The sequence below is a fragment of the Papio anubis genome, chromosome 11 (genome assembly GCF_008728515.1).
Source record: "Papio anubis isolate 15944 chromosome 11, Panubis1.0, whole genome shotgun sequence".
NCBI classification, from domain to species: domain Eukaryota; kingdom Metazoa; phylum Chordata; class Mammalia; order Primates; family Cercopithecidae; genus Papio; species Papio anubis.
Genome location: NC_044986.1, coordinates 84,776,447 through 84,802,652, shown reverse-complemented (window position 1 = coordinate 84,802,652; position 26,206 = coordinate 84,776,447). Strand labels below are relative to the sequence as shown.

Here is a 26,206-nt window from a genome sequence, read left to right as displayed (position 1 = left end):
CGCTCAGTGGTCTGCACCCACTGTCCTGCACCCACTGTCCAACATGCCTCAGTGAGATGAACCCAGTACCTCAGCTGGAAATGCAGAAATCACCCATCTTCTGCGTCGCTCACTCTGGGAGCTGTAGACTGCAACTGTTCTTATTCGGCCATCTTGGAACTGCCCCCGACCATTTGTATATCTTCTTTTGAGAATTGTTTATTCATGTCCTTAATCTACTTTCTGATGAAATTATTCACTTTTTTTCTTGCTGATTTCTTTGAGTTCTTTATAGATTCTGGATATTAGTCCTTTGTTGGATGTATAGATTGCAAAGATTTTCTCCTATTCTGTGGGTTGTGTGTTTACTTTGCTGATTGCTTCTTTTGTTGTGCAGAAGCTTTTTAGTTTAATTAAAACCCATCTATTTATCTTTGTTTTTGTTACATTTGCTTTTGGATTCTTGGTCATGAAGTCTTTGCCTAAGCCAATATCTAGAAAGTTTTTTCTGATGTTATCTTCTCAAATTTTTATGGTTTCAGGTTTTAAGTCTTTGATCCATCTTGAGTTGATTTTTGTATAAGGTGAGAGATGAGGATCCAGTTTCATTCTTCTACATGTGGCTAGCGAATTATCCCAGCACCATTTGTTGAATAGGGTGTCCTTTCCCCACTTTATGTTTTTGTTTGCTTTGTCAAAAATCAATTGACTGTAAGTGTTTCGCTTTTTTTCTGGAATCTCTATTTTGTTCCATTGGTCTATATAACCATTTTTATACCAGTACCATAGCCTTATAGTGTAGTTTGAAGTCAGGTAATGTAATGTCTCCAGATTTGTTCTTTTTGCTTAGTCTTGCTTTGAATAGTAACAGCCAACCTTTATTAAAAGATCACTATGTACCTGGCATTTACCTAGACATTTTCGATTTATGTTAACTCAGCTCTCACAGCAACATTGTAAACTGGTGTGATAATATCATAGAGTTGATATTATCACACAATTTCCTAGAAGAGTGATCTGAAGTTCATGTGGCTAGTACATTGTAAAGTCTAAATTTGAGCCCAGATGTATTACTCCAAGGCCAATGCTGATTCTTCTGGGATACACTCTTCTCAAATGGCAATTCTAATCTTGTTGGCCAAGCCCTTGCCCTTGCCCCTGCAGCAGAGTCATATGCAAGTTTCTTTGATTTAACTGCCTATGATAGTCCTCTGTTATAATCCTCAGGGAGTTAATGGAGTTAATTACTTGTTATTTGATTTTCAGATGCCTATTAGTAGGGAAGGATTATGCTAATGTATTTACTTACCTAATTAGGATTTAAAATGGGGACACAAGGCAGGAAGGAGAAACCAACCACTTGAGCTGTTACAGAGAGCAGTGTAATTTTGCTTTCGGGGTTTATGCAGCACTTCCCCCATCTCCTGCCCATGTTCTGGATGAAGAGAAAGGCTTGGGAACAGACCTCAACAGAGACCAAGCAGTGTGACATGGCATCTGAATGTGGAGTCCATCTCTGGATGCATCAGTAGGAGCAGAGAGGAAGGAGCAAAGGAGGGGAAGTTTCCACCAATCTCTTCCCTGGTGACCTCCCAGTCAGCACACGGGGCTTGATCTTGGATAGCACTCACCACTGTCATGTGACAAATGCTGGGTACCACTGGGGAATGCTTAGCTTGGAGAAGAGATGGTCTTCTTCAAGAGGACTGTGTGAAGGAGGAATTCACTGCTTAAAAAAAAAAAGAAAGAACGAAATGTTAACCACACCCACCCCACCCTTCTGCCCCAGAAATCTTCAAAAGGACCTTTAAATCCTTGAGATCCTAAGAACTGGCAGGTACTTGGGCCTTTGAATGCCCTTTCCCATAATGTCTGCACATCCGTCTCAATGTTATATACCTTTCAAGGTCAGTACCAATCCCCTAGAGTTCCTGGCTCCACAAGTGGACCCTCTGGGTCCTTTTTAGCATCCTCCTATACCCTTGGCCAGCACAGGTGATTGGACAGCATTCTGCTGATTACCAGTGATAGCAAATCAAGCTCAGGCTGGCTTGAATAAAACATGTCATTTACTGGCTTGCAAAACTGAAGGGTTCTGGTTCTTTCTCAGCCCCCTAGCATCCCTGTGAGAAGCTTCCAGCCCAATCACTCTTACCTTGGACCCTGGGTGATAGGAACTCACATGATGTCAGCGGGACTTGGGCTTCTTGTGTCTCTGAGCTATGCTCTCCTGTCAAATTTGCCTTTCATGGCTTTCCAATTCCACCCTCCAGGTTCTAGCCCTGTGCAAGAAAGAGAGTCTCTCCCTTGGAAATGGCATGGAAATCCTGGGTTTCTGTCCCATTGGCGCTGACAGAGTCATGTGCCCACCTGAAGCCAATCATTGTGTAGGAGGATGTCATGCTTTGATTGGTTAGACTTCAGTCTAACCCCATGGTCACTCTAGGAGGCAGGGATAGAGCTCACACTGCAAAGTGCATAGACTGAGAGGGAGGAAGGATGGTTTCCCATTTCCAAAAAGAAGATGAATAGTCACATGTGGCCAGAAATACATGTCCACCAACAGTGGGCAGTTAGTGGTCAGAGATGTTATATCGTTGGTGAACAAAGGAACCATGTTTACCTAAAGTTCTAGTCTGCTACATCACCGGGGTCTGACCTTGTATTATGGGCTGAGTCTTGAGCCCCCAAATTCATATGTAGAACCCCTAATTACCAGTATCTCAGAAGGTGACTGTATTTGGAACTAGGGCCTTTAAAGAGGTGATTAATTTGGGATGAGGCTGTTAAGGTGGGCCCTGATCCAATCTGACTGGTGCCCTTATAAGAAGAATAAATTTGGACACACAAAGAAACACCAGGGAGGCACAAGTACAGAGGAAAGGCCATGTGAGGACACAGGGAGAAGGAGGCTGTCAGCAAGCCAAGGAGAGAGGCCTTGGGAGAAACCAAACCTGCGGAAGCCTTGGTCTTGGACTTCCAGCCCCCAGAACTATGAGAAAATGAATTTCTATTGTTTAAGCTTCCCAGTTATATGGCAACTCCAGTAGATTAATACACCCTGAGTCTGAGAAAGAGAAGCAGTAGCCAACACTGGGTGTGGACACCTTCGCAGAGTTCTGTGTCTTATTCCTCATAGGGTATGTGGGATAGATGGGGAGGGCTGTGAATGACTTCAATTATAACTTGCCTGCCTTGGCTCTGGAACTGGACTGAAGAGCAGGGACAAGCCCAACAGTTAAAGCAGTGAGAACAGTGGGGTTGTAAACATTTTTTTGCCATGTCCCATGGATAAATGGACATTAAAACCCAACATGCACACAAGTATATAGAACAGAACTGAAGCAAAAACCTCAGGAAATAAGGTGCAGCCTTTCTATATGCAATGCACATTGATATCTCCTATTATATTTTCATTCATTTTAAAAATGCTGATTATGGCCCCCAAATTGATTCATAGCTCACCAATGGGTTACAGACTGCGGTTCGAAAAACCACTTCTCAGACTCTCCCAACATTGTCTTGCTTTCCTCCCGGTACAGCTTCGGAAGGTGCTGCTATGTCCTGGGGTCTTCAAAGTCCCTGCGTATTCCTTTACCCTGCAGGGTTTTTGTTCACAGCATTTATCATCACGTGGGATGATGAATTCATTTTATTGATCATTAGCATAGAAAACACCTGAGGGTAAGGGCTTTTTTTGTCTGTTTTGTGTAGCCATTTCTCCAGCACCAAGGCAGTGCTTGAAGCACAGGGAGTTTGTGCAAGAGTTGTGAATGAATGGAGCTGAAACTCCTGGACTGGAAGACACTACAGATGACAGTCATCCATCGGAACATCAGCAGTTGACTTGTCAGGGAACTGTAGTTCAATTCCCATCTGTCCCCTCTCCTGGGCCTACCCTGGTCCATGGGGACTGGAACTTCACTTTCTGCCCCTGACACTGCCCCAGGGAGGCAGTGTCTCAGAGCTGGCCTGGACCCCTTAACCTCCTCCCTGTCCTTTTGACAAGCCCTGTCACTGCTTATCCTTGAACTCTTTCCTGCCCTCAGTACCCAGGCCTGGGGCTCTTTTCATGCCTAGGCCACCTTCTTCTTGCCCTTGTGGTGCTACCCTGGGGAGTCCTGGGAGGAGGGTGCTCTAAGCCAGGAGTGTCCCAGTGAATCAGTTGACATTCTTGCTGTGGCCTCTGGTTCAGTAGCTATATGGTCTTGGCATATTTTCTCTCTGAGCCTTGGCTTTTTCATCTGCAAAATGGAAAATAATCATCAATCTCTTGCAAATCTGCTGTAAAGGTGAAAGGTGGCAATGCATGTGTGGTACCTATGCTTACAAGCTTTCCTTTTCCTTCCTCCAGCATTATAGTGCTCTAATATAAAATAACACAACAGCTAACCTTCAGTCTGTAGATTCAGATACAGGATGTCAAACCTGAGTTTAACTCTAGCACTTAGAGTTGTTGGGGACCACAGGTCAGATCCACTGGAGGCAGGTGGGAGTTTGAGTAATAGTCTCTTACTCAGACCTGGAGTCAGTACAGCAGAGTCTCTTGCCCCAGGGCTCCAGGGGCTCAGACCTGTCTCTATGAGCCTATAATAGTCTAGGTTCTCTAGAGAAACAGAACTAATGGGTAGTTACCTATCTATCTATCTATGTATCTATCTATGTATCTATGTATCTATGTATCTATCTATCTATCTATCTATCTATCTATCTATCTATCTATCTATCATCTCTGTATCCATCTTCTGCCTATATATCTATCTATGTATCTATTATCTATCTATCATCTATATGTCTTTCTGTCTATCTATCTAGAGATGTATTAGAAGGCACTGGCTCATGTGGTTATGTAGGCTGAGAAGCCTCAAGTTGTGCAGTTAGCAAGCCGGAAACCTGGGAGGGCCAATGGTGCAGTTCCAGTCCAAGCCTGAGCCCAAAGGCAAGAGAAGAACTGCATCCTGGCATGAAGAGAGTCAGGCAGAGAGGAGCTGCTTCTCCACAGGAGGGTCAGTCTTTTTGTTTAATTCAGTCCTTCAACAGATTGGATGAGGTCCACTCACATTAGGGAGGGCCATCTGCTTTATTCAGTCTATGGATTTAAGTGTCAGTCAAGTCCAAAAACACCCTCACAGGCACACCCAGAATATTTGACCAAATATCTGGGCACCCCATGGCCCAGTCAAGTTGACACATAAAATGGACCAGCACCAACACTCCATTATGGTGCTTTCCTGTGCCCATCCAGTTTCTGACTGATCTTACCCTGCTTCTGGCTCAGTGTCATCTCATTCTCCTCCTTCTGCTTCCCCATCCCCAAATCCTGCCAAGCCTTAACCTGTCTACTGCCCTGAGGACATTTCTGAGGTGCTCTCTGCTGCCCCCATGTGGCCCCTGAAGGCAGACCTTTTTCCTGTCTCATGTTTGTGAAGATCAACAAGTTTACGCAAACCCATTCATTTATACAACCACTTACTCAGTCTTGATTTATGGAAGGCCTGCTCTGGGCTTGGCACCATTGAATTCTTACATCAACCCTGAAAAGCTGGTGCTATTTACATTTGCCATTGAGAAAGTTGTGACTCTGTGAGGTTAGGTAAGCTAGAAAGAGTGCGACCAGGGCTCACTTCACATTGCTTTGCTATATGCCAGGTGCTGCAATGGACACTTCAAAGGGCATTGAGTGAGGCCTCAGAAAGGAGAGTCCCTCTCTGTGTCATTGAATGGACAAGAGGAGAAGTCTGGCCTGTCCGCTGCCTGAGCCTCGGTGGCTGTGAAGCTGGGTGGTGGCCACTTGTTGTATCTGGGAAGACAGTGTGGCCTCCTAAGGGGCTTATATTTTCTTTGATAAATGGTTCTGGTGCTGACAAAAATAACTTGGAAACCACTGTTGTGAAAGATTGGGAGCCCCCGAAGAATTTTAAGCAGGGAAGCAACATGATTACATTTGCATTTTAAAAAGGGAGACAAAGACAATTTAGTATAAAAATAAATCTCCTTAATCACATCATCACAGCAGAATAACTTTCCTCTGGGTGCATTCTCTCCCTGCCTTGATCACATGCGGGGGTTTTTACACAGTTGTGAACTTCACCACATTCGATTTGCATTCTTCTTTCTCACTCAATGGTACATGTCCTCCAGTGGCCTTCCTAGTGATCCTCTGGAGTGGCAGCCTGCTGTGCCTTCCCAGTCTTCCTTCACTTCTTCATTCTTGTGTTGTGGGATATTCACCCAGTAGCACCATGTGAGTGATAACTACTATTATTATCATTTAAATTGCATCTGATTTTTCTGTTTTATAAATGCCATAAAAACAAGTGTACTTGACCCCAGAGTTTTTTCAGTCCCTTATGGACTTTTCTCTTGGATATATTCCTACCAAAAGGATCCTGGGTCAAAGATCCTAAATGCTTTTTTAAAATAAATGTTTTAATAGACTTTAATGTTTGGAACAGTTTTAGATTCACAGTAAATTTGATTTGAAAATACAGGGAGTTTTCATATATCCCTGCCCCTCGACATGCACGGCCTTCTACAGACAACATAAAAATCCTGCACCAGAAGGTACATTTGTTACAATCAATGAACCTACATTGACACACCATTACCACTGAGAGCTCATAATTTACACTGAGGTTCACTCTTGATGTTGTACATTCTATGAGTTTTGACAAATGTATAAAGACATGTATCCACCTTTACGCTATTGTTGAAGTCAAATAAAATATGGAGAAGAATCTCTAAATTTAAAACAATTTATTTGGGAAGCAAGAATTGCAGTTTGGGGTATACTCACATACTGGGTGGTCTTTGGTGTGTCTCAAGAACGAAGAGAAGGTTGGGATTTTTATTAGGAATAAAAATGTTGTAGTTTTGAAAGAAGACTCATCAGCACTTTAGAAGCTTTTGGGAACTGAAAACTGATTGGTGAGTGACAGTGAGAGGTGAAACAAGTCTTAGAGTCCCAGCAGGTCTTTTCAGCAGCTACTAGGTAAAATTGGTCTTAGGGTTACAGCAAGTCCTTTCAGTAGTTGGGCTGATGGAAAAATTTAATTCTTGGAGCAGGTGCTATGTGCCGCGAGTTCATTTTCTTCCTGGTTCCTGGACTCTGATTTAGTTGGATATGACAAGAATTACTCAATTTGTATAACCAGTTTTCAAGTATCTTACAGAGTAGTTTCGTGGCCCTAAAAATCCTCTATGCTCCACTTATTTATTTCTCCCTGCCTCCAAACCCCTGATCTTTTTACACTTCCATAGTTTTGCTTTTTCCAGAATATCATATATCTAGGATCATACAGTATGTAGCCTTTACACACCTACTTCTTTCACCTAGTAATATGCATTTTAGACTCTTCCATGTCTTTTCATGGCTTGACAACTCATTTGTTTTTAGCACTGAACAATATTGCATTGTCTAGATGTAACAGTTTATTTATCCATTCACCCACTGAGGGACATCATTTGCTTCTAAGTTTTGGCAATTATGAGTAAGGCTGCTATAAACATCTGTGTGCAGGTTTTGTGTGGACATAAGTTTTCAACTCCTTTTGATAATTACCAAGGAGCACAATTGCTCGTTTGTATGGTAAGCATATGTTTAGTTCTATGAAAAACCACCAAACTGTCTTCTAAAATGGCTGTGCCATTTTGCAATCCCACCAACAATGATTGAGAGTTCCTGTTGTTCCACATCCTCACCAGCACGGTGTTGCCAGTGTTCTGGAATTTGGCTACTCTAATAGTATTCTAAATGCTTTTTTTACGCACTAGCCTGCTGAACAATGTCTCTCCATTTGTGGTGGAGCTGAGCTCAAAACCAGCACGAGCCAGCATCAGCCTGAGGATTCTTGGTCCATGGCCACATGGGGACATGCTACATCAGGAGAGTGGGAGGTGGCGGACACTGTGCTTTTCCCTTCAGATCCCCCCTCAGGCCAACTCGTTCACCCCCAACCCCAACGAGGCCAGATTCTCCCAGATCCTAGCTGCCTTCCTCATGAGTAACTGCTCTCAACTGGAGGGAAATGGCTTGCCCAGGGTTAGGCTGGCAAGGGCATCCTGAGACCAGGACATGTTGAATTGGGAATACAAAGGTAAGGTCAGGTTCTCCCTCTGGCTGGTCCTGCATTCCTCATTCTGTATATTGGACCTCAATATCACTCCTGCATGGACTTCTGCAGACTTCTGCCTGCCCCAGAGTCTGTGTTCAGGGAACCCACCATCAAGCAGTGAGTGATTCGACCTGCCATCCTCTCCTAGCAGGGATGCAGCCTCAGTCTCCCAAAGAACAGACTTGACGAAGGTGGGCTGGGGGTATCCAGTCTCCCCTTTTTCAGGGGGCTACTCCTTGAACACCTTCTTGTGCAGCAATGATGCCAAAGCTAAGACCTTTCTGGTGTGAAGAGACAATGTTCTGGGAGTGCATGTAGACAGAAATGCTAAATGAATTAAAAAAAAACATGGAGTTTTGGGGCCAAGGTTTGGCTGTGCCTTTTGGTAAAACACACATCATGGAAAGTGTGACGGTTTGGGGTGAACAAATCTTGTTTCTGTCACTTTCAAGTGGTGTGAGCTTTGCCCTGTTGAGTGACCTCTCTCTTGCTCATGTTGGCAATGGCAATGACAATGCCATCTTCAGAGTATTCCTGTGAGAATCAGAAGAGACTTATGTGTTCTGTGAACTACTTGGCATAAAAAGGGGTTCAAAAACAGCTCCTTTACTCTCTCTTTTCTGTTCATGTCCTAGGGTTTGGCCCTGTTTCGAATATAGTGGAAAATAATATCCCAGGTGGGCACCTCGAGGAATTGTCTTTCTCTGGAGCTCTCCTGGAATTGTGACTACAGATAATGTTTTCATTCTGCTCAGAGTCCCCCGGACAGTGTCTTGATCATGCCCTCCCCCTCTGCATCTTACTTCCAGCAGGTGGAGAGTAAGCCATACTTTCACGTTGAAGATTACATCCCAGCAAGTCTGATCGAGAGGATGACCGCTCTACGGGTCCAAGTCGAAATCTCAGAGATGCACCGGCTCAGCTCTGCACTCTGGGGAGAGGATGCTGAGCTGGAGTTCTTGAGGGTAAGGCCTTCCTGACCTGGAGAGAGGTGTTGGTCTTCAAGGGAATGCAGTCAGCAGTCCCCTCTGGAGCCTTCTCAAGGGGCCCAGGTGTGTGCAGACCCACAAGGAGGCACGAGCAAGCGTGGAGCTCTAAGAGGGAGGGAGGGGCAAGGAGAGGCTTCTGGAAGCAGCTGACATTGGAAATGACCCCAAAGAGGGTAGGATTTAGTGAGCTGGGGTGAGTGTGGTAGGGCTTTTCCTTATTTATTTATTTATTTTTTTGAGACGGAGTCTCGCTCTGGGATTACAGGTGCCTGCCACCATGCCCCACTAATTTTTGTGTTTTAGTAGAGACAGGGTTTCCCCATGTTGGCCAGGCTGGTCTCAAACTCCTGATCTCAGGTAATCCGCCTGCCTTGGCCTCCCAGAGTGCTGGGACTACAGGCGTGAGCCACTGTGCCCGGCCAAATCTTAGATCAGCATTCCAGACACTTTCCTCCAAGCAGGGAGACCACGTTTCTTAGAGTTGACACATGGGACAGCAGAAGAACGAGATCAGAGCTTGAGCCAGAGAAAAGCCATTGCAAAACCCCAAGTTTGCAGCCCTCCAGGCAGCAGTCCTCAACACAGCACAGCTGCTGCGGCCTGTGCACAGGGGTACAGCTTGAGCCCGCTGTCTCTTCACCCGCGGGGCAGAAACAGTGGCACTGCAGTACCCCTGTGTGGGCACACACAATGATGAATAGTCTTTGCTACTCCACAACCTCCCCTTGCTGTGGGCCAGGCACTGGAAAATGGAGACAAAAAGCACATGCTCTTTGTTCCCAGGAAGCCCCATGTCTTGTGGGGAGGATTGTGGTCTACCCACAGGCACACAACTCAATAAACGCTCAATGGAACAAGAACAATACCAGCTACTCTATGTCAAGATGTGGGGACCAGGGAGGGAGTGGCTACTGTGCCTATGCAGATACAGCTGGGGGGCAAGTGAGAGGACACTCGCAGCTTCCGCAGGACAGGATACAGGCTGGGCCATTTGATTGGGGGAGCAGTTTTAAAAGGAAGCTAGGAGATCTGTATATTTCTCTGTACAGAAGTCAGGTAGAAATATTCCGTCTGTGTTTTCTAGCCCTTAATTGAGGTGGATACTTGAAAACAGAACAGCCAACATGAGGTCAGGCCTTTGCTTTTCAGCTGGTCATTTTGCAGAACTATCCCTGTATCTAACATAGTGTAACCTGCAAGCGTTTCGTTTGAGAAGCACTGGCAAAGCATGATCAGGACACTCCATAGTCTGGGCTGCACATGTGTTCCCTGTCAAGGGGACGAAGCATTCCCCTGATGAAGGACCAGTGGAGACTTCAAAGCCACCTGATGATGAGTGGTCACAGAGCCACAGACCTGCAGAATCCAGTCTAGAGGCCAAGGACCCAACCCTGCAACAGATGCCTGCAGGATGGACGTTACCTTCTGGCCTCTGCCCAGACCCTGGCTTTGAGTGCTGAGTTCACTGTCAGGGTCCCTCACTTCCTGGTTGAATGATGGAAAATGATTGTAAAAGAAACTACCAGGCTCAGAAGCAAAAATACAGGAAACTAATTTTTCCCCCATTCACAGAAAGCACTGAATAGATTTTATTTCGTTTACATGTAATCTTTATGGGTTTCAAGGAGCACTCTTGCTTTTGCAGTTCCCCTTGGTGGACTGGTTGGGGTTGTTAACACTGGTGTTACCTGCCTGTGGTACAGAGAGAGAAACTAGACAGGGCTCTGTCATCACCCCCAGAGCACACTGGGAGCCTCTCATTAGGGTGAGGGTTTGTTAAAAGTTTTCTCCCCCTCCCTGATTATAAAAGTAAACATCTCCTAATAATTCTGCTGCCTGGAGATAGCACAGTTATATTTTGGTATATTCATCCTTCTCTGTTTGTTCTGTGCATTCCTATATATGTGTATATGCATATATATTTAAAATTAGCTTTATATTATATATGCACTTTTATGTATGCATATAATCCCATAAATCTAAACATTTGAAAACTTCTTTTGAATTAACGTATGTTGTACCCTACTTTTTTCTCTCAATGCTCTATTGTTTAACATATAAATAGTTTCCAATATGGGACTATTTAAAACGATACTGAGATTAGCATCTTTTACATATAAATCTTAGCTGTATTTCTGCTTCATTCCTTAGGGATAGAATCTCATGAGTGGAATTACTGGGTGGAAGGTAATAAACATTTTGAACATTGTTGATACATATTGCTAAGACACCTTGCACTGCAGTCATTTCTGGACACTTTCCATCCCTTCTACTGGGCTATAAATGTCTGGAGGGTCCTGGATCCTCAGAGCCCATCACAGAGCTCAGTTACTACTCTACAAGCAATCACTGGATCATTTAATTATAGCTCCTCATGGCTCTTGTTTTTCATTAGGAAAAGGAGAAAACCATTATTGGGAGGCTGCCTCTCGGCCCCCAGTTCACTAATGACTAACTCTGACAGTTCAGCATCTCATACTAGCAACAGACTGGGCAAAAGTCCATTTTGGGGAGCACTGAATACCATAGTCTGTCTGTAGATTCACAACTATGCTAGCTTATTAATCTCAGAATAACCTGTTTAAGGTGAATTCGGTGTTTTCCTAACTTCCTCAACCATGGAGCCATTTTCCTACATAGCTGTGGGTTGTGATAGGTTATTAAAATATTTTTTTCTTGCTATTGAAATCATACTGGTTGTATCCTATAGTTTCTCCCACTTAGCACTACAACAAATGCACTCTCCTGATAATTACAAATGCTTTATAAATATCCTTTGCAAAGCCTGCCTGATAATCAATTTTAAGGCAGTACTGTTTTTAGGAAACCGTTTACTGCCAGGAGCTGGTTTCCCCAAATCACCCCACAAATCTGTACTGAACAGCATTATGAGAAGGGGTTGTCCTGATTATTCAGCATATTTTCTTAGGGTAGATACCCACAGGTGGAATTATAAGGTCAGAGAAGATGAATTCTGAACCCCTTGATGAATATCCAGAAATAACAATCCATTTGTTTTGAAGAACGTTCAATACAGCAAGGGTGCTGTGTGGCTGGCAGCCAGGAGTGCTTGGTCCCGTCTCAACTTTGCTGCCTGTTGTAAGGAGGACAGGCCTTGTAGTAAGATGGCCCAAAGCACATGGAGAGGAAATGACCCTTTGAAAGGACACCCAGCAATAGCAATCCAAACGGGGCCAGGAGAAGCATCCTAGGAAACTCCCTAGCAGACAGGGAATGGAGGTAGACTTCATTATTTTATTGTTTTGCAGATGAAGATGCCATTGACAACATTAAGTATATTCATCTATGTTTCCAGGCCTTTTGGATTCCCTGTATTTCAGTTGTTAAGAGTGAAGACTCAGGAGCAAACAGGCTCATCTTTCCATATTTCTATTCCTGGCTCCAAAGCAGGAACTTGGACAGATTACTTAGAAAAGGGATAGCTTCACCTTCTCTGTGATTGTTCTGAAGATTAAATAATAATGAAATTATGCTGGGAGAGGCTTAGCATAGTGCTTTACCAGTAGGAATCTTGAGGCCCAAAGAACTGAAAAGTATCATATCTCTCTTTGTATAAACAATAAATTAGAATATAAACTAATACTAAACAATTGAAGAATTGTAAGTCTAGCAAAGGCGTCTTTATCCTAATGAGGACTACTTATTAGTGCTTACTTTTTAAAAGAAATATCACACCGAATTCTTTAAAAACATCTACCTAGTTATCTTGGGGTGGTCCTGCTTTGTTTAATCACGTGCCCAGTCTGGCCATTGGATATTTCAGCACCAGCGCTCAATAAATATTGATTTGTATGATGATGAGGATACTGATTGATTATGATGACGATGATAATGATGATGATGATGATGACAGGGTCTCTCCAAAGTTAAACGAAGGAGGCTTAGGGTTCAGAAATGTAATTTGAACCTTGTGTGAAGAGCTGTGGAGTCTGCAGGCAGCATAAGCTGTCTGCATGGACTTCATCAACGGTGAATGGGCAAGGAGCCTGAGAAAGGAGCCCTCAAAAGCTATAATTTGTCCCTGTTTTTGTGACCTTGCCTGGGGGTGAGAGAGATTGGATAGGACATGTTGCTCTCTGGTTAGGGGTAGGAACGGGATACCAGATCTTAGCAATACAACCCTTCTGAGAGGGCTTCAAATGCATGGAGCAAGAGGTCCTGGCTGTGGGTCCCAGAGACACATCAACTTTCTGATGGGGACTGGCGTATTCCTGGTGAAGATGAAGTTGGGAAAGCCCAGGGTCGGAAAGTGACTGCCATTCAGGTGTAGAAACATTTGTGTTCATTTTATACTCTGGTCTCTTAAGAAGTTGGTGGCCTAATGCAGTCCCCAGCTCCAGTTGGCCCATGGCCCCTGGCAAAATTTATTCCCCTAACCTGGTAAACAGAGGCAAGACCTTGGGCTATGGGGACCCCCACGAAGGCATTGCTGCATGGTGAGGAGTGCCAAAGTGAATTGTCATTTTCTCTGCAGTTCACAACTAATACTGGTGATCTGGAAGGTTGCTTTCTATGCTTCAGCCTCAGTTTTTCTATCTGTCATATAAGGGGGTTGGAACAGAAAACACTATAGACTCTGACACAACCAGGAAAAGAAATCTCTTACCATGAGATGTCCCAGAAGAGTATGAATTCTAAAAAACTTATTCAGAATATTATTATTCTACTGTGTTATTTTCATAATAACTGTGTTCTAAGTACTGTTTTAGGTATTCCATAAGAAAAGTATTCCTTGGGTTACAAAAAAAAAAAAAAAAAAGGAAAATTCCATCATATCAGAGGTGCAGAGAAATCTGTATGTAGCAAATAAATCTGCTCGATCCAGTGTTTCCTAAACTTCTGTGACAATCCTACTCTTTCTTTTCAGAACGCCTATCAGTATGTTTTGCATGGAGTGAATGACGTGAGGCCCATTATTTTAAACCATGTGCCTGTCTCTTCTACATCAGCCTTTTTCTGCTCCAGGTCACTCAACAGCTCCCAGAATACGGTGTGCTGGTTCACCAAGTATTCTCAGAGAAGAGGAGGCCAGAAGAGCAGATGGCCCTGGGGATCTGTGCCAAAGGTGTCGTAGTATATGAAGTGAAAAACAACAGCAGAATTGCAACTTTATGGTTTCAGTGGAGAGAAACCGGAAAGATTTCTACTTACGTGAGTGCAGCTGAGTTGATAAATAACCTGCACTTCATTTTCCTCTAATTTGTTGGCCATTTAGAGGAGCAATGGGTCGTGGGTCACGTGGCTTTCTCCTGACCAAACATTCTCACAACCTGTCTGTTTGTTAACCTGCATTCTGATGCATTGAAGGATATTTGGAAGAAGTCTGCCAAGGGATTTTGGGAGGTCCTCAGGAGGCCATTTCTTCCCTACTATTCCTTGCCTGGACCCCCACATATCCCCAAGAACAACCATTGATCTAAAGGGCTACACTTCCCTTCTGGGTAAAGTTTTCTTAATTTGGAGACTCCATTAATGTTGAGAGCAAAGCTGGAGATGGGAAATGGATGTTGAGAGTGTAGTTTAGGTTGAGTGGAGCCTGAGAGGTTTGGAAACTTCTTCCTGTGTTTTAATTTTCCCTTTGCACACAATGTGCCAAGGCCTCTGGTCTGTCTCTGAGGACTACAGGTGTGCTACGGGACACTGAGGATTGCAAAATTTTGATAGATCTTAAAAGTTTCAAAGTCTATTTTTGGATAGAAAATCCCCGTTAAGTATACAACATTTGGAATCTACTTGAACACTATTTGCATGCATATTTCTACCTCCTGAAGTGAGTCGCTCTGGCACTGTACCCTGGTGGCTGACAGCCTCTGCCTGTCCTGTGGTTGTTCCAGTCAGCACCTGTGTCACTTCAGTGATGATTTATTATAAAATATGAAGTTCTTTATCTTGTGGCCCATGAGAAAATATCTGTTTCCTATTTAGTTTTATCTATGGTTAAAAATATTTTCTGACTAGATCACTATTTGTATTATTATTTGATGTTAGAGTTTCCTGAGTAGAACATAATTGCTTTCATTCATTTTCAGGATGTTTCTTTTATTTCTTCCATCTTGGCTTTGAAGTTAACACATTGTCAAGATACAATTTCATAATAAATTATTGTTTGTTTTCAGGAAAGAAGCTTACATCTAAAAATAAATAATAATTGAGCACAATTTAATTGAGTTTATTCAAGTGGTCCATATATTATCAGGAAACTGACTTTTTTCCCAAATTATTTTGACCAAACTCAAATGAATTTATATTTGTGAATTTTTCAGAATTTTAGTTACTCAAATTACTTTAACTAAACTGAAAGATTATATGAAGAACTTTGTTTAATGAATTTAATACTACTACATTACTTATTTTTTATTGCATGTTTAATTGTTCAGATTTTTCAATGCACTATGCTTCAAAATATTCATAAAAATGTAGATAACCTAAAAAGTAATTTTTAAAAATGGAATTTTTTGAAGCTGTAAAGCTCAACAGTCCCCTTAAGTAAATACTTTATGTATACATTGGTTTAACTTTTATAGGTATTTATTTCCCCCCCTACCAGGGGATTTCCTGATTAAATTAGTTGATTAATTTCTTGATTAAAACTGGGAAGTCATCAGGCTCTGAAGACAAACTTACTAGCTCAAAAAATACTTAATTAGGGTTTCCATTCTCTGATGATCATCCTCTTCCTTGGCATGAATAACTTATTTTTACAGAACAGTCATCAGATGAAGTAATGTCATCGGCAGCTTGCTGCAAACCAAGCATCTTATGCAGAAAATGACTTGAACTCTTTATGCTTCTGTAAGAACAAAATAGGGAATTCAGTGAATAATATGAAAATTAACTCAGGAAACTGGTCTTAGTTTTGCTTTTTAATACCTGAGGCCAAAATTCTTCAAACAATTACAGATCATTCATCTTGCCAGCCTGCACCAAAGCAGCAAAGGAAATAGAGAAAGATGACATTTCCAAAGAATATGATTCGTAGATGTGTTGGCATCCATATGTGGTTTGATTGTTCAATCAAAAACTTGTTCCTTCTAGAACAATAAACCTATGCATGTTAGTAACTGTTCTTGGTTATCAACACTAGTTAAATCTCTGAAGAGAAATGCATAGAAACAGAAGCAGATACATGCTATGTAGGGCCCTCTTTATGAAAAAGAATACAAAGTTACAATAGATGGCATGAAAGAAATGTTTATTTAGAATGAGAAAAGAAATCACAAAAACTTTATGAATTTTTAAAAGCTGAACAAATCCTGCAGATATCACAAAAGCCAGCAAGTAATATTTTTATTAACTTCCTGACAATGTCTATAATACTTTTTTCCTTTCAAATTTTTAATGGCATACTGTGATTATTTTTCCGTATGATGAAACTTTTGTTATATAATTTTCTCTAGAGAGGATAGAAATGTAGTTTAGCTTTTCTTCTAGCGTGGTGGATTGAAATGTTTTTATTATTGAAATGATTAATAGGATGCATGAAACACGCAGCTTTGCACGAAACATTTTTGCTGTTTCTAGTGCTGCAACAGAGTTCTTTGCTGCAAATGCGTGAAACCTAACAAATTCTATTTCATGGGATTCCCATAAAATAATTCATATGATGTATTGATAATGCAGTATACACAATTATAGAGTATATCTGTGATAGGGAAGCATTTCAATTGGATGAGTATTTTTGAGAACTAAATTATAGTTTTTCATTTCTGATGAGTGCAAAAACTTCTTGTAGATCAGCTACTGGCTCTGTACAGCTCATGCTTCCGTTGGGGGCTGGGTATTATAGAGCATGGTCAATTTCATCTGGCTGCTGGCCCTGCAACTTTCTGCTGAGATTTTAGGTGAGTTAGACAAATGGAAGGAGTATTCTGGGATGGGTAGCAATAAAGCAATTCTAGAAGAGCCTTCAAATCACCTAAATAAATCCAACTAAATCTAAACAAAGTGTATCCCCATCTCAACTTCTTAGAGAGATCTGGTTCGTATCACCCAATACCACCTGGTGCGAAGGTAAGTGGCAAGGAGGGTGTGTCTGAGTAGAAAGAGTCAGTGGTCTTAACCAACTGGGGTGAGAACATCTTACTTTCTGCGCATTATAAGACCATGTGAATGCATTGCCAGGGCTCCTCCCAGGAGGTGAGGGTCCTGGAGCTTCAGTTTCATTAGCTTGATGGCAAATCTCCCCTGCCTAGAAAACTATTATTTGTATTTGATACAAAGATGTATCAAAACAAATAATGAAGCAGGTGAACAAATAGCAACAGAAAAAAAAAAAAAAACAACAACAAAACTCCTAGGGATGAAAAACATTCAAAATGGTAAACTGATGCTTTGAAACTAGCATGTTACAGAGCACCTGCTATGAATTAGGTGTGTGCAAGAGTAATTGCGGTTTTCGCCATTACTTTTAACTGCGAAAACCGCGATTACTTTTGCACCAACCTAATATGTTTATACTGCAACCACAGAAGTGTAAAGAAGGGATTTCATGCTGGTGCTGAAAACTCAGAGATTGGAGTTATACATCATCGTATACATCATTAGAGCAGCAGCTTGCCTATGCGAAAGTTTGCGGATAAGAATTTTCCATTATATGATGTTATCAAAATGGTGATAAATAGAAATAAAATCCAAACCACTACAGTCAAAACTGTTTTCACCTTTATGTCAAGAAATAGGATCAACATTCCACTCTGGTGTTTGATACCTTGGAGCACTGGCATCTGAAAGGAGAGTTTTGCTGAGAGTTTATAAGCTGAAATAAACTTTGGTGTGTGTGTTTGTTTGTATGTGTGTGTGTGAATGATCCTCCCTTCTCAGATTTGTTAAAAAATAGTTATTACATTTTAAAAAGTGATTTATTCTTGCAAGGCACAGTGGCTCATCCCTGTAATTCCAGCACTTTGAGAGGCTGAGGAGGATCACTTAAGCCTAGGAGTTCGAGACTAGCCTGGGCAACATAGTGATACCCCTGTCTCTACTTAAAAAATACAAAAATTAGCTGGATGTGGTGGTGCCTGCCTGTGATCCCAGCTACTTGGGAGGCTGAGGTGGGAGGATTGCTTGAACCCAGCACTTTAAGGTATCAGTGAGTTATGATTGTGTTGCTGCACTCCAGACTGGGTGACAGAGCGAGACCCTGTCTCAAAAGAAGAGTGACTTGTTCATATAAAAAGTGCTTAATATCTGGATAAATTTAATATAAAACTATCAGGATTGCATGAAAGACTATCAGTGTGTACTGATAAAGTGTTTGGATTTCAAGCAAATATTCAACTTTGAAAAAGTGTGGATAAAATGATCTGTTGAGTACTAAAGAATTATTACGAGTAGTAGAGCAGCATTTATGAATGCTTGAGACAACACCTTATTTAAAGAAATACTAGTTATAGTACAGTTCAATTGGATTCAGAATCCATTCCTATTAGCACAAGGAGGCTTAGCACTATACTTATCAGTAAAAGTAGAGTATATAGAGAATGAGCAATTTATCTAAAATTAAGTTAATGGTGAAAAGGAGTTTCTCAGAGAAAAAGCAATGAATATTTATCTGCCTTTTGTTGATATCTGACATGCGTGAATGGAATTTCTTGGAAATGGTGACCATCAGGAATTAAAAGAGATTAGCTTTAAAGAGGATCAGGGGTTTCTGGGAGCCCTTTCAAGCATAAGCCCTGTTTCTATAAAGTTATCTTTATAGGAGCAAGCTGAAAGTTCTTATTGAAATAGATAGAATACCCAGAATGAAGATTTTATTTGGAAGTTTTATACGAATTAATATTTAATACCACTTATATTTATATTTTATTGTTCTTATCAGAATAATATATTGCAAAAATTTATATCTTTCTCATAAGGCTCTATACAGGTAGGCTCATATAGGTCATCTTCCCCGGTTTAGCCCAGTGAGCTGGACAAATACTATCACTTTGTTTGTGGGCCTTGAAGGTATAATGTGGGGAAGCATTTCTTTGTGGTGTGACCTCAATTCCTGTGGCATTTTGAGGACTCTTGCTTTTTTATTTTTCATCTGCAGAATAAAAAAAGTGATAGAATCTCTCTTATTCTGTAGTTGTGAAGACAAAATAAATTCATACTCATAAAGCATTTAGAACAGAATCTGCCACGTTATAGGCAGAAATATTATAACACACAGGTGTTTTTATCTTTTTCATAACCCGACTAGTTGAGATTTTGTCTACAACTTCTTGGAGTTTGTACAATAAAGGCAATGGGAGTACTTAGTGGCTTTTCATAATGCACACTGAGGGTTAGGTTCCATCCTTGCTGAGGTCGATGTACCTGACCCACTTCATGTTCTCTTCACCCAGCATGCTCCTTGGAAAATAGTAATTGTTTGATAAACAACTTGATTGATGAATGAAGAAAAAACTAAAAAGAGAGATTTCCTTTACGCCAAGAAGAATATCAGGCCATAGTCAGACAGCATCTGCCATGCACCCGTGAATGCCTGCTACAGGATGTGGAACTGAGGGACCGAGCATTTTCTTGCAGTTGTGCATCAGTGGAGAGTTGTGGATGATCAGTGTATTAAAGTCTGTGTTTGCTTCCTTCAGCAAAAAAAGTTCACCATCACAAGCAGTGTCACTGGGAAGAAGCACACGTTTGTCACGGATTCAGCCAAGACCAGTAAATACTTACTGGACCTCTGCTCAGCCCAGCATGGGTTTAATGCACAGATGGGTTCTGGGCAGCCTTCCCATGTTTTATTTGGTAAGTAGAAGCTATATTCCCCATATACACTGTGACAGTTTGTTATTTCATAAAATAATTTGTATAAATAGAAACAATTGATCTGGGTACCTCTAACAGAGTTGTAAATCTCTCTAATAATGACAGAAATACAATAAAAATGAAATATAGTTTTATTTTCTCATGTTGGCAAGCACTAAAATAAATAACACTGGGAGGGTAAATTAATATGATCTTTTCAGAGTGCAATTGGAAATATATATCAAAAGCCTTAAAAAGTGCATGTCCTGTTGGCCCCATAATTTTACTTGTAGCTAGATATTTATCCTAAGATAATCAATATAGACATACCCAAAAGTTGCTGCCCATGGACGTCTACTAGGGTGTCATTTATGACAGTGACCATTTGAAAGTAATCTAAGTATCCAAACATAGAAGACCAGATAAATAAACCAAGAACATCTATATAAGTCAGACAGTAAAATCAGTTTTTGGACACTGATGATACATGAAACTACATGATATGGTGCTAAGTGAGGAAAAGGAAGTTATAAGACTGTATCTAGCTAGCACCGTCCAATGACACTTTCTTCAATGATGGAAATATCTGCATTGTTCAGTGTGGGAGTCACTAGCAATGCAGACCTATCATTAACAAAAGTTTTTGGAAAAGGAATTCGAAGGAAAAGACTTTATTCTCATTACAGTCTGCAAACCCAGAAGGCACAACCTGTGTATAAAACAAAGGTGTGTTCTAGAGAACAAAGAGAGGGTTTGGCTTTTATAGAGAAAGTTCCCACCTAGGTTCCCAATCAAGTTCATTTATGCAAATGAAGGATTCAAACTTGCTTAGTTCAGATTGGTTGATGTGGTGCAGTTCTGACTAGCTGAAGTAGCTGAGCTCTGATTTGAGGAGGCAGGTGAGCTCTGATTGGTTGGTTCAGGTGAGCTCTGAAAGTCCCAATGTTAAACAGAATGGGGGGTATTCAGGGAACTCAGAGTACCTGTGTGACCTCTAATCAGCAAATGGCTGCTTGGCTCTGTTTTATTTATTTATTATTTATTTATTTATTTATTTATATTTTTTAGCTTTTAGTTTTTATTTACTTATGAAACATAATACAATTTTGGACAAAAGGTAACAAATAAGCATTGAAATTTCAATGGCTTAATATAGCAAAAGTTTGCTTCTCAGGTGCTTCTTAGTCTGGCTATTTTGCAGCTCTCCTCCAGCGACTTGGGGTCTTGGCTGCTTCCACGGAGAGCTCCATTATCTAGAACAATTACTCCAGAAAGGAAAGAGAGAGGTGTAAAATTGCACAAGATGTTTTAAGAGACAGACCCCAAAGTGACTCATATTCCTTTCATCTGCATTTCATTAACAGAACATAGTCACACGGTCCCCATGACCACTACAAGAGGGGTTGGAAAGGGAGGAGTTCCTGTGTGCCCAGGAAGAGGAAGTAGTGTAATGATACACCATGGTCCTTGCCATAATGGCTGTAGCCATCTACTGTATCACCCTTAATTGAGAGTTTGGTATTAAATTCATAGCAGGACCAGATTACTGAAGAGGCAGAGTTTGTAATTTGTGTTTAGATTGGAATCCTTGCAAGGAAAAACACTAAAATGTTTCTGCAGTACACATAATCTAGAGATCAGGTGAACAGCACGGTGACCTGAATGCAGCACAGTTGAAGATTACCTACCAACAAGAATGACAAGGAATGTCCTATTAAATAGCCCTGGAAGCACCTGTACCAATCAGGAAGCTATTTGCTGCTGCTTAGCAATTACAGTGAGAAATGTAACTCATCACATTCTCCTACTTTTGGTTGCTTAGCAGATCTTTTGCTTACTGTGCTTCTAAATTCAAAAAATATAAATACCCTTGTTTTACCAGGACCATATCTTAAAAATTTAAGGTACCTAGTATGGTAGGATTTTTTTTGCCTGAACTTATTTTTTTCAGAAAAATTTCAACTTTTATTTTAGATGCAGAGGGTACTTGTGCAGATTTGTTACATGGGAATATTATGTGATGCTGAGAGGTTTGGAGTATGGATCCAGTCACCCTGGTAGTGAGCATAGAAGCTGATAGGTAGTTTTCTAACCCACCTCACCTTCCTCCACCCTCTATTAGTCCACAGTGTCTATTGTTTCCATATTTATGTCTATGTCTGATCAATGCTTAGCTCCTGCTTATAAGGAAGAACATGTGGTATTTGATTTTCTGTTCCTGCATTAATTTCCTTAGGAATTTGGCTTTCAGCTCGATCCGTGTTGCTGGATACAAAACCAATGTACAAAAATCGGTAGCATCTCTATATACCAACAACATCTCAGGCTGAGAGTGAAATCAAGAACACAATCCCACTTAAACAATAGCCACAAAGAAAATGAAATACCCAGGAATACAGCTAACCAGGAAAGTTGAACAATCTCTACAAGGAGAGCTACAAAACACTGCTGAAAGAAATAAGAGATGACACAAATAAATGGAAAAACATTCTATGCTTATGGATTGGAAGAATCAATATTGTAAAAATAGCCATACTGCCCAAAGCAATTTACAGATTCAGTGCTATTCCTATCAAACTACCAATGTCATTCTTCACAGGATTAGAAAAAAATATTCTAAAATTCGTATGGGACCTAAAAAGAGCCTGAATAGCCAAGGCAATATTTGGGCCCAGTTAGCTGCTCAGAATCCATCTTGAGGGACTGGCTCTTTCACGTTCACATTTGTTCACACTATTGGACACTTCAAAGGTGGCAACAAGAACTGAGGGATTAAATTTTCAATGTTATTTAATTTTCATCCATTTATATTTAAATTTAAACAACCACATGTGCCTACTGTATTGAATAGCACAGTTATAGATAGACACACCACACTAATTTGTTTAATATTAATGTATTTTAAGATAAGAAAGAATACAGAAATGAACTACACCAAAATGTTACTTGTTATTACCTTTGGGAGTTAGGTATGCAGGCATGACTGTTTTCTCTGTGATACTTTTTTGATATTTATTAAACTTACAACAATGAACATGTATTATTGTTATAACTAAGAGTGAGACTATTGGTTAAAATGGGGCACACATCACATAAGACAAATTAATATTTATTGAGCATTTACGAAGTGCTATGGAGCTATTTACTATTGTTATTACTAACTTTTCTGGTGTTATGCTAAGTACTTACACTAATTACCTCCCTTATGTTCATAATTTATTGTTTTCTCAAACTGCCCTGGTCAAGCAGCCCCAGGAGGCGTATACCAGCATTATGGGGAGGAGCAAACTGAGACTTGGAAAAGTTAAATAATGTGCTGGCTGCTTAGTGGTGGGCCTAGTCAAGGTTTGAACCTGTGGCTGTTGGGGCCCGGCGCCTGTACTACGGCCTTTTATAACCAGCCAGAGCATGGAATTCAGTGCTAGAGAGACTTGGTTTTGCACACTGGCTTTACCACAGCTGCTGTCAATCTCTAAGCATTAGTTCTTCTTTGGTTACAAAAGGGAACAATATAATACAGTGGTTTACACCCTTCATGTTCAGAGCATGGTTTCTGGAGCTGCAGCATGCATGTCATCTGGGAGCTTGCAAAGGATGCAGAATTGCAGGCCCCACTCCAGACCTTCAGAATCTGAATCTGCCTTTTAAAAAGAACCCAAGTGATTTGAATGTACATATAAGCTTCAGAAACACTGATTTGGAATGTGGCCTGTGGAGTCCGGTAGACTGAGGGGAGTGCCACTTTCTAGCTGTGTGACTTTGGGCAGCTCACTTCCCCTTTCAGAGCTGGAGTGCCCTCATTGGCGCATACAGACCATCCTGTCGGTTTGCGTTGTGCTCCAGCGGGAAGGTGCGTGCGTGTAACATTTCCAGCTCAATGTCTGGTGTTTTGTGCTCAGTGCGAGAGTAGTAATGGTGGCTCCTGCTCATGGGGGTTTTGTTCAGTGCCAGCCAACTCATGTGGGAGCTGTGTCATTGGGCCCTGGGGCTGGCCCAGGAGTTGGGGTCAACTGGGAAACAAAATTGCTGAACTTTCAGATGCAGAACCAAACGCAGAAAATTATGGTAGCTTATTTTATTATTTGCAGCAGAACCAGATGAACATATAAACATTTCATTGAAACCACAGGCTGGTGGTTCCAGGATATTTCCAGGGAGCTGGAGGTGACAAATGTAAATTAATTATACCTGACTTACCTGCTGTTGCTGAGAACAGCGTGTGAAACACCATTGATATTGCTTTTATTGCCTGATTTCAGTGACTGTAAAATATTTATAAAGATTTCATGAGCTCACTTGTAAAATTAGTCCTTTCAGGCCTATTTGGCTTGTAATAGGCTGTTTTCTCAAACTGCACATTCTACCGTCTTAGGAGTTTTTAGGAATCTAACATTTCTTTGCATTGAAAGGATGAGTTTAGACAAAGTTTCCTTGCCTTTTAAAATATTTCTTCATTTTAGAAACTCTCTCTGCAGACACCCTTTTCAGTGATTACATGCAGCTGAGAACTGGCCACCTCCAGCTCATGGTCCCACACATCCCTCAAGCTCAGGGCATCCGTAATTGATCTCTTCCTCTCACACGCCTCTCTTTGCCATGATATCTGTCTTGTTCAAATGGGTCCACCCAGCCTCCCTGCAGGAAACTGGGAGTGTCTGGGCCTGCACCCTCTCTTCCCACCCCACTTGTCACCAAAAACAGAGAGAGAGCAATGTCAAAGCTGGGGGAACCCAATACATGTCATATCCTTGAAATGGAGGCATGTCACATAATGGACTTGCTGCTAGTACTCATGTCCCGGATAATTGTCCTTCTCAGCCTTCAGAGTGACCTTTCAAAAGGACCAATCCGATCATTTTCTTCCATACTGAAAACTTGTTAATGGCTTTCTGCTGTCTGCAGGGACAAGCTCAAACTTCTTCTAGAATGGCATGCCAGACACTTCCCACTCTGCCCCCAGTCCTGCTGTATTCTTTGCCCTGACTCTTCCTCTCTGGCCTCTGGCTGTTTTTCATGCCAGCTTGCAGGCTGTTCAGCACACCAGGATGACTCAGCTTCCAGGGCCTTTGTGTCCAGCATACCCTCTGCCTACAGCGCATTCCCAACCCTTTCCTGGCTCAGACCACCAAGATAAGTCCGGTAACCTCCTCCTTGAAGGCTTTCCTGATTGACTGCCCCCAGGTGGCTCTTCCTAGGTGGATGGACCACTCCCTCTGCTGTGCAGACCTCTGTCTTCTCACCTGTATTATTCTGCCTCTTTTATTTGTGGATATGTCTGCCTGTAGTCAGCAGTGGACTGGGAGTTCCACAAGAACAGCTCCAGCACAGAACAGAGGTGTGGTGTGTCAAATGGGAAGCAGTTAATACATGTTTTTTGATGAACAAATGGACGATTTGCGTGGAATTACAATCATTTACTGAACCCTTCCCATTTTTGATATTTAGTTCACTTTTTGTTTTTAAGTATTATAAATAATATGATAAATATCATTTGAATAAATATTTTTCTGTATTTTATATCGTTTCTTTTAGTTAGATCTCAGAAGTGTAATTGCTGGGCACCAGCGATGGGCATTTTTAAGACTATTGCTGTTTTCGCGAGTGCCATTCTCAAGCCCAGTATTGTCTTGCCTGTTTTGTTGCATCCTTGCTGGAATAGATATCATTGTGTTTATCTTTGTTCATTTGATAGCTAGAAGTGATTTCTCACTGTGGCTTTATTTTGCAGTCCTTTGATTTTTGAGCAGTTGAGCACTTTCCAAGTGCTTCTTAGTCACTCTTCTGTAAATTGTCTCAATAAACATATTACTTTATAGTTATATTTGGTTCTGTAGGGAGAAAAGATAGATCACTGAGCTTTTACAAATGCATAATTTCAGGACTAAATAGGCAGGATCTGTCAGCCTTGCAGAGTGGGGTCCATGGGCCTTTGCTGAGCTCTTCTCATGGGTGGCCTGGGGGCTGCAGGAATGGTCTTGGCCCTTCCCCAAGAAGGCGGCAAGGCTGCAGATTTGCAGTGGGCTGCCCAGAATCTTGTCCTGGGTGTCTTTTCCTCGTGGCCCTTGGCTCTGAGTATATCCTGTGCCCTTGTGACACTGTAACTGACTTGGACTTTGCCCTTGACATCCAGATGGATTCAGCCTTATTTCCCTAGTGCCACAATTATGCTACGAGTCACCCACAGCAGGGAACAGAAACGGTCCACTGTCCTCGGCTCGCTAGTGGCTTTGGGACATTCATGGCAATACTTCCTTCTATTCTTGAAAGTCTGTCTGCTTTTGGCTCTACCACCTTCCAACAAATCCCCCCTCCACTGTTTGTCCACCCAGTTAGCCCCATGAAGCTGAGGCCTAGCGATGACACTGGCAC

The 26,206-nt window shown here is 41.6% G+C and overlaps 1 protein-coding gene across 2 annotated transcripts in view; it reads left to right on the top strand.

The window, feature by feature from the left end:
- The first annotated feature begins 4,747 nt into the window (after nucleotides 1–4,747).
- LOC116269467 (FERM and PDZ domain-containing protein 2-like) overlaps nucleotides 4,748–26,206 on the top strand; it is a 40,692-nt gene continuing 19,233 nt past the window's right edge. For both annotated transcript variants that reach the window (XR_004176997.1, XM_031652339.1), the window contains exons 1-3: nucleotides 4,748–9,058; nucleotides 14,069–14,254; nucleotides 19,681–19,837. Coding sequence is in view for 1 of the 2 variants with exons in the window: in XM_031652339.1 (XP_031508199.1) it covers nucleotides 8,873–9,058; nucleotides 14,069–14,254; nucleotides 19,681–19,837 (529 nt within the window). In the remaining variant the exon portion in view is untranslated. The remainder of the gene's footprint in view (nucleotides 9,059–14,068; nucleotides 14,255–19,680; nucleotides 19,838–26,206) is intronic.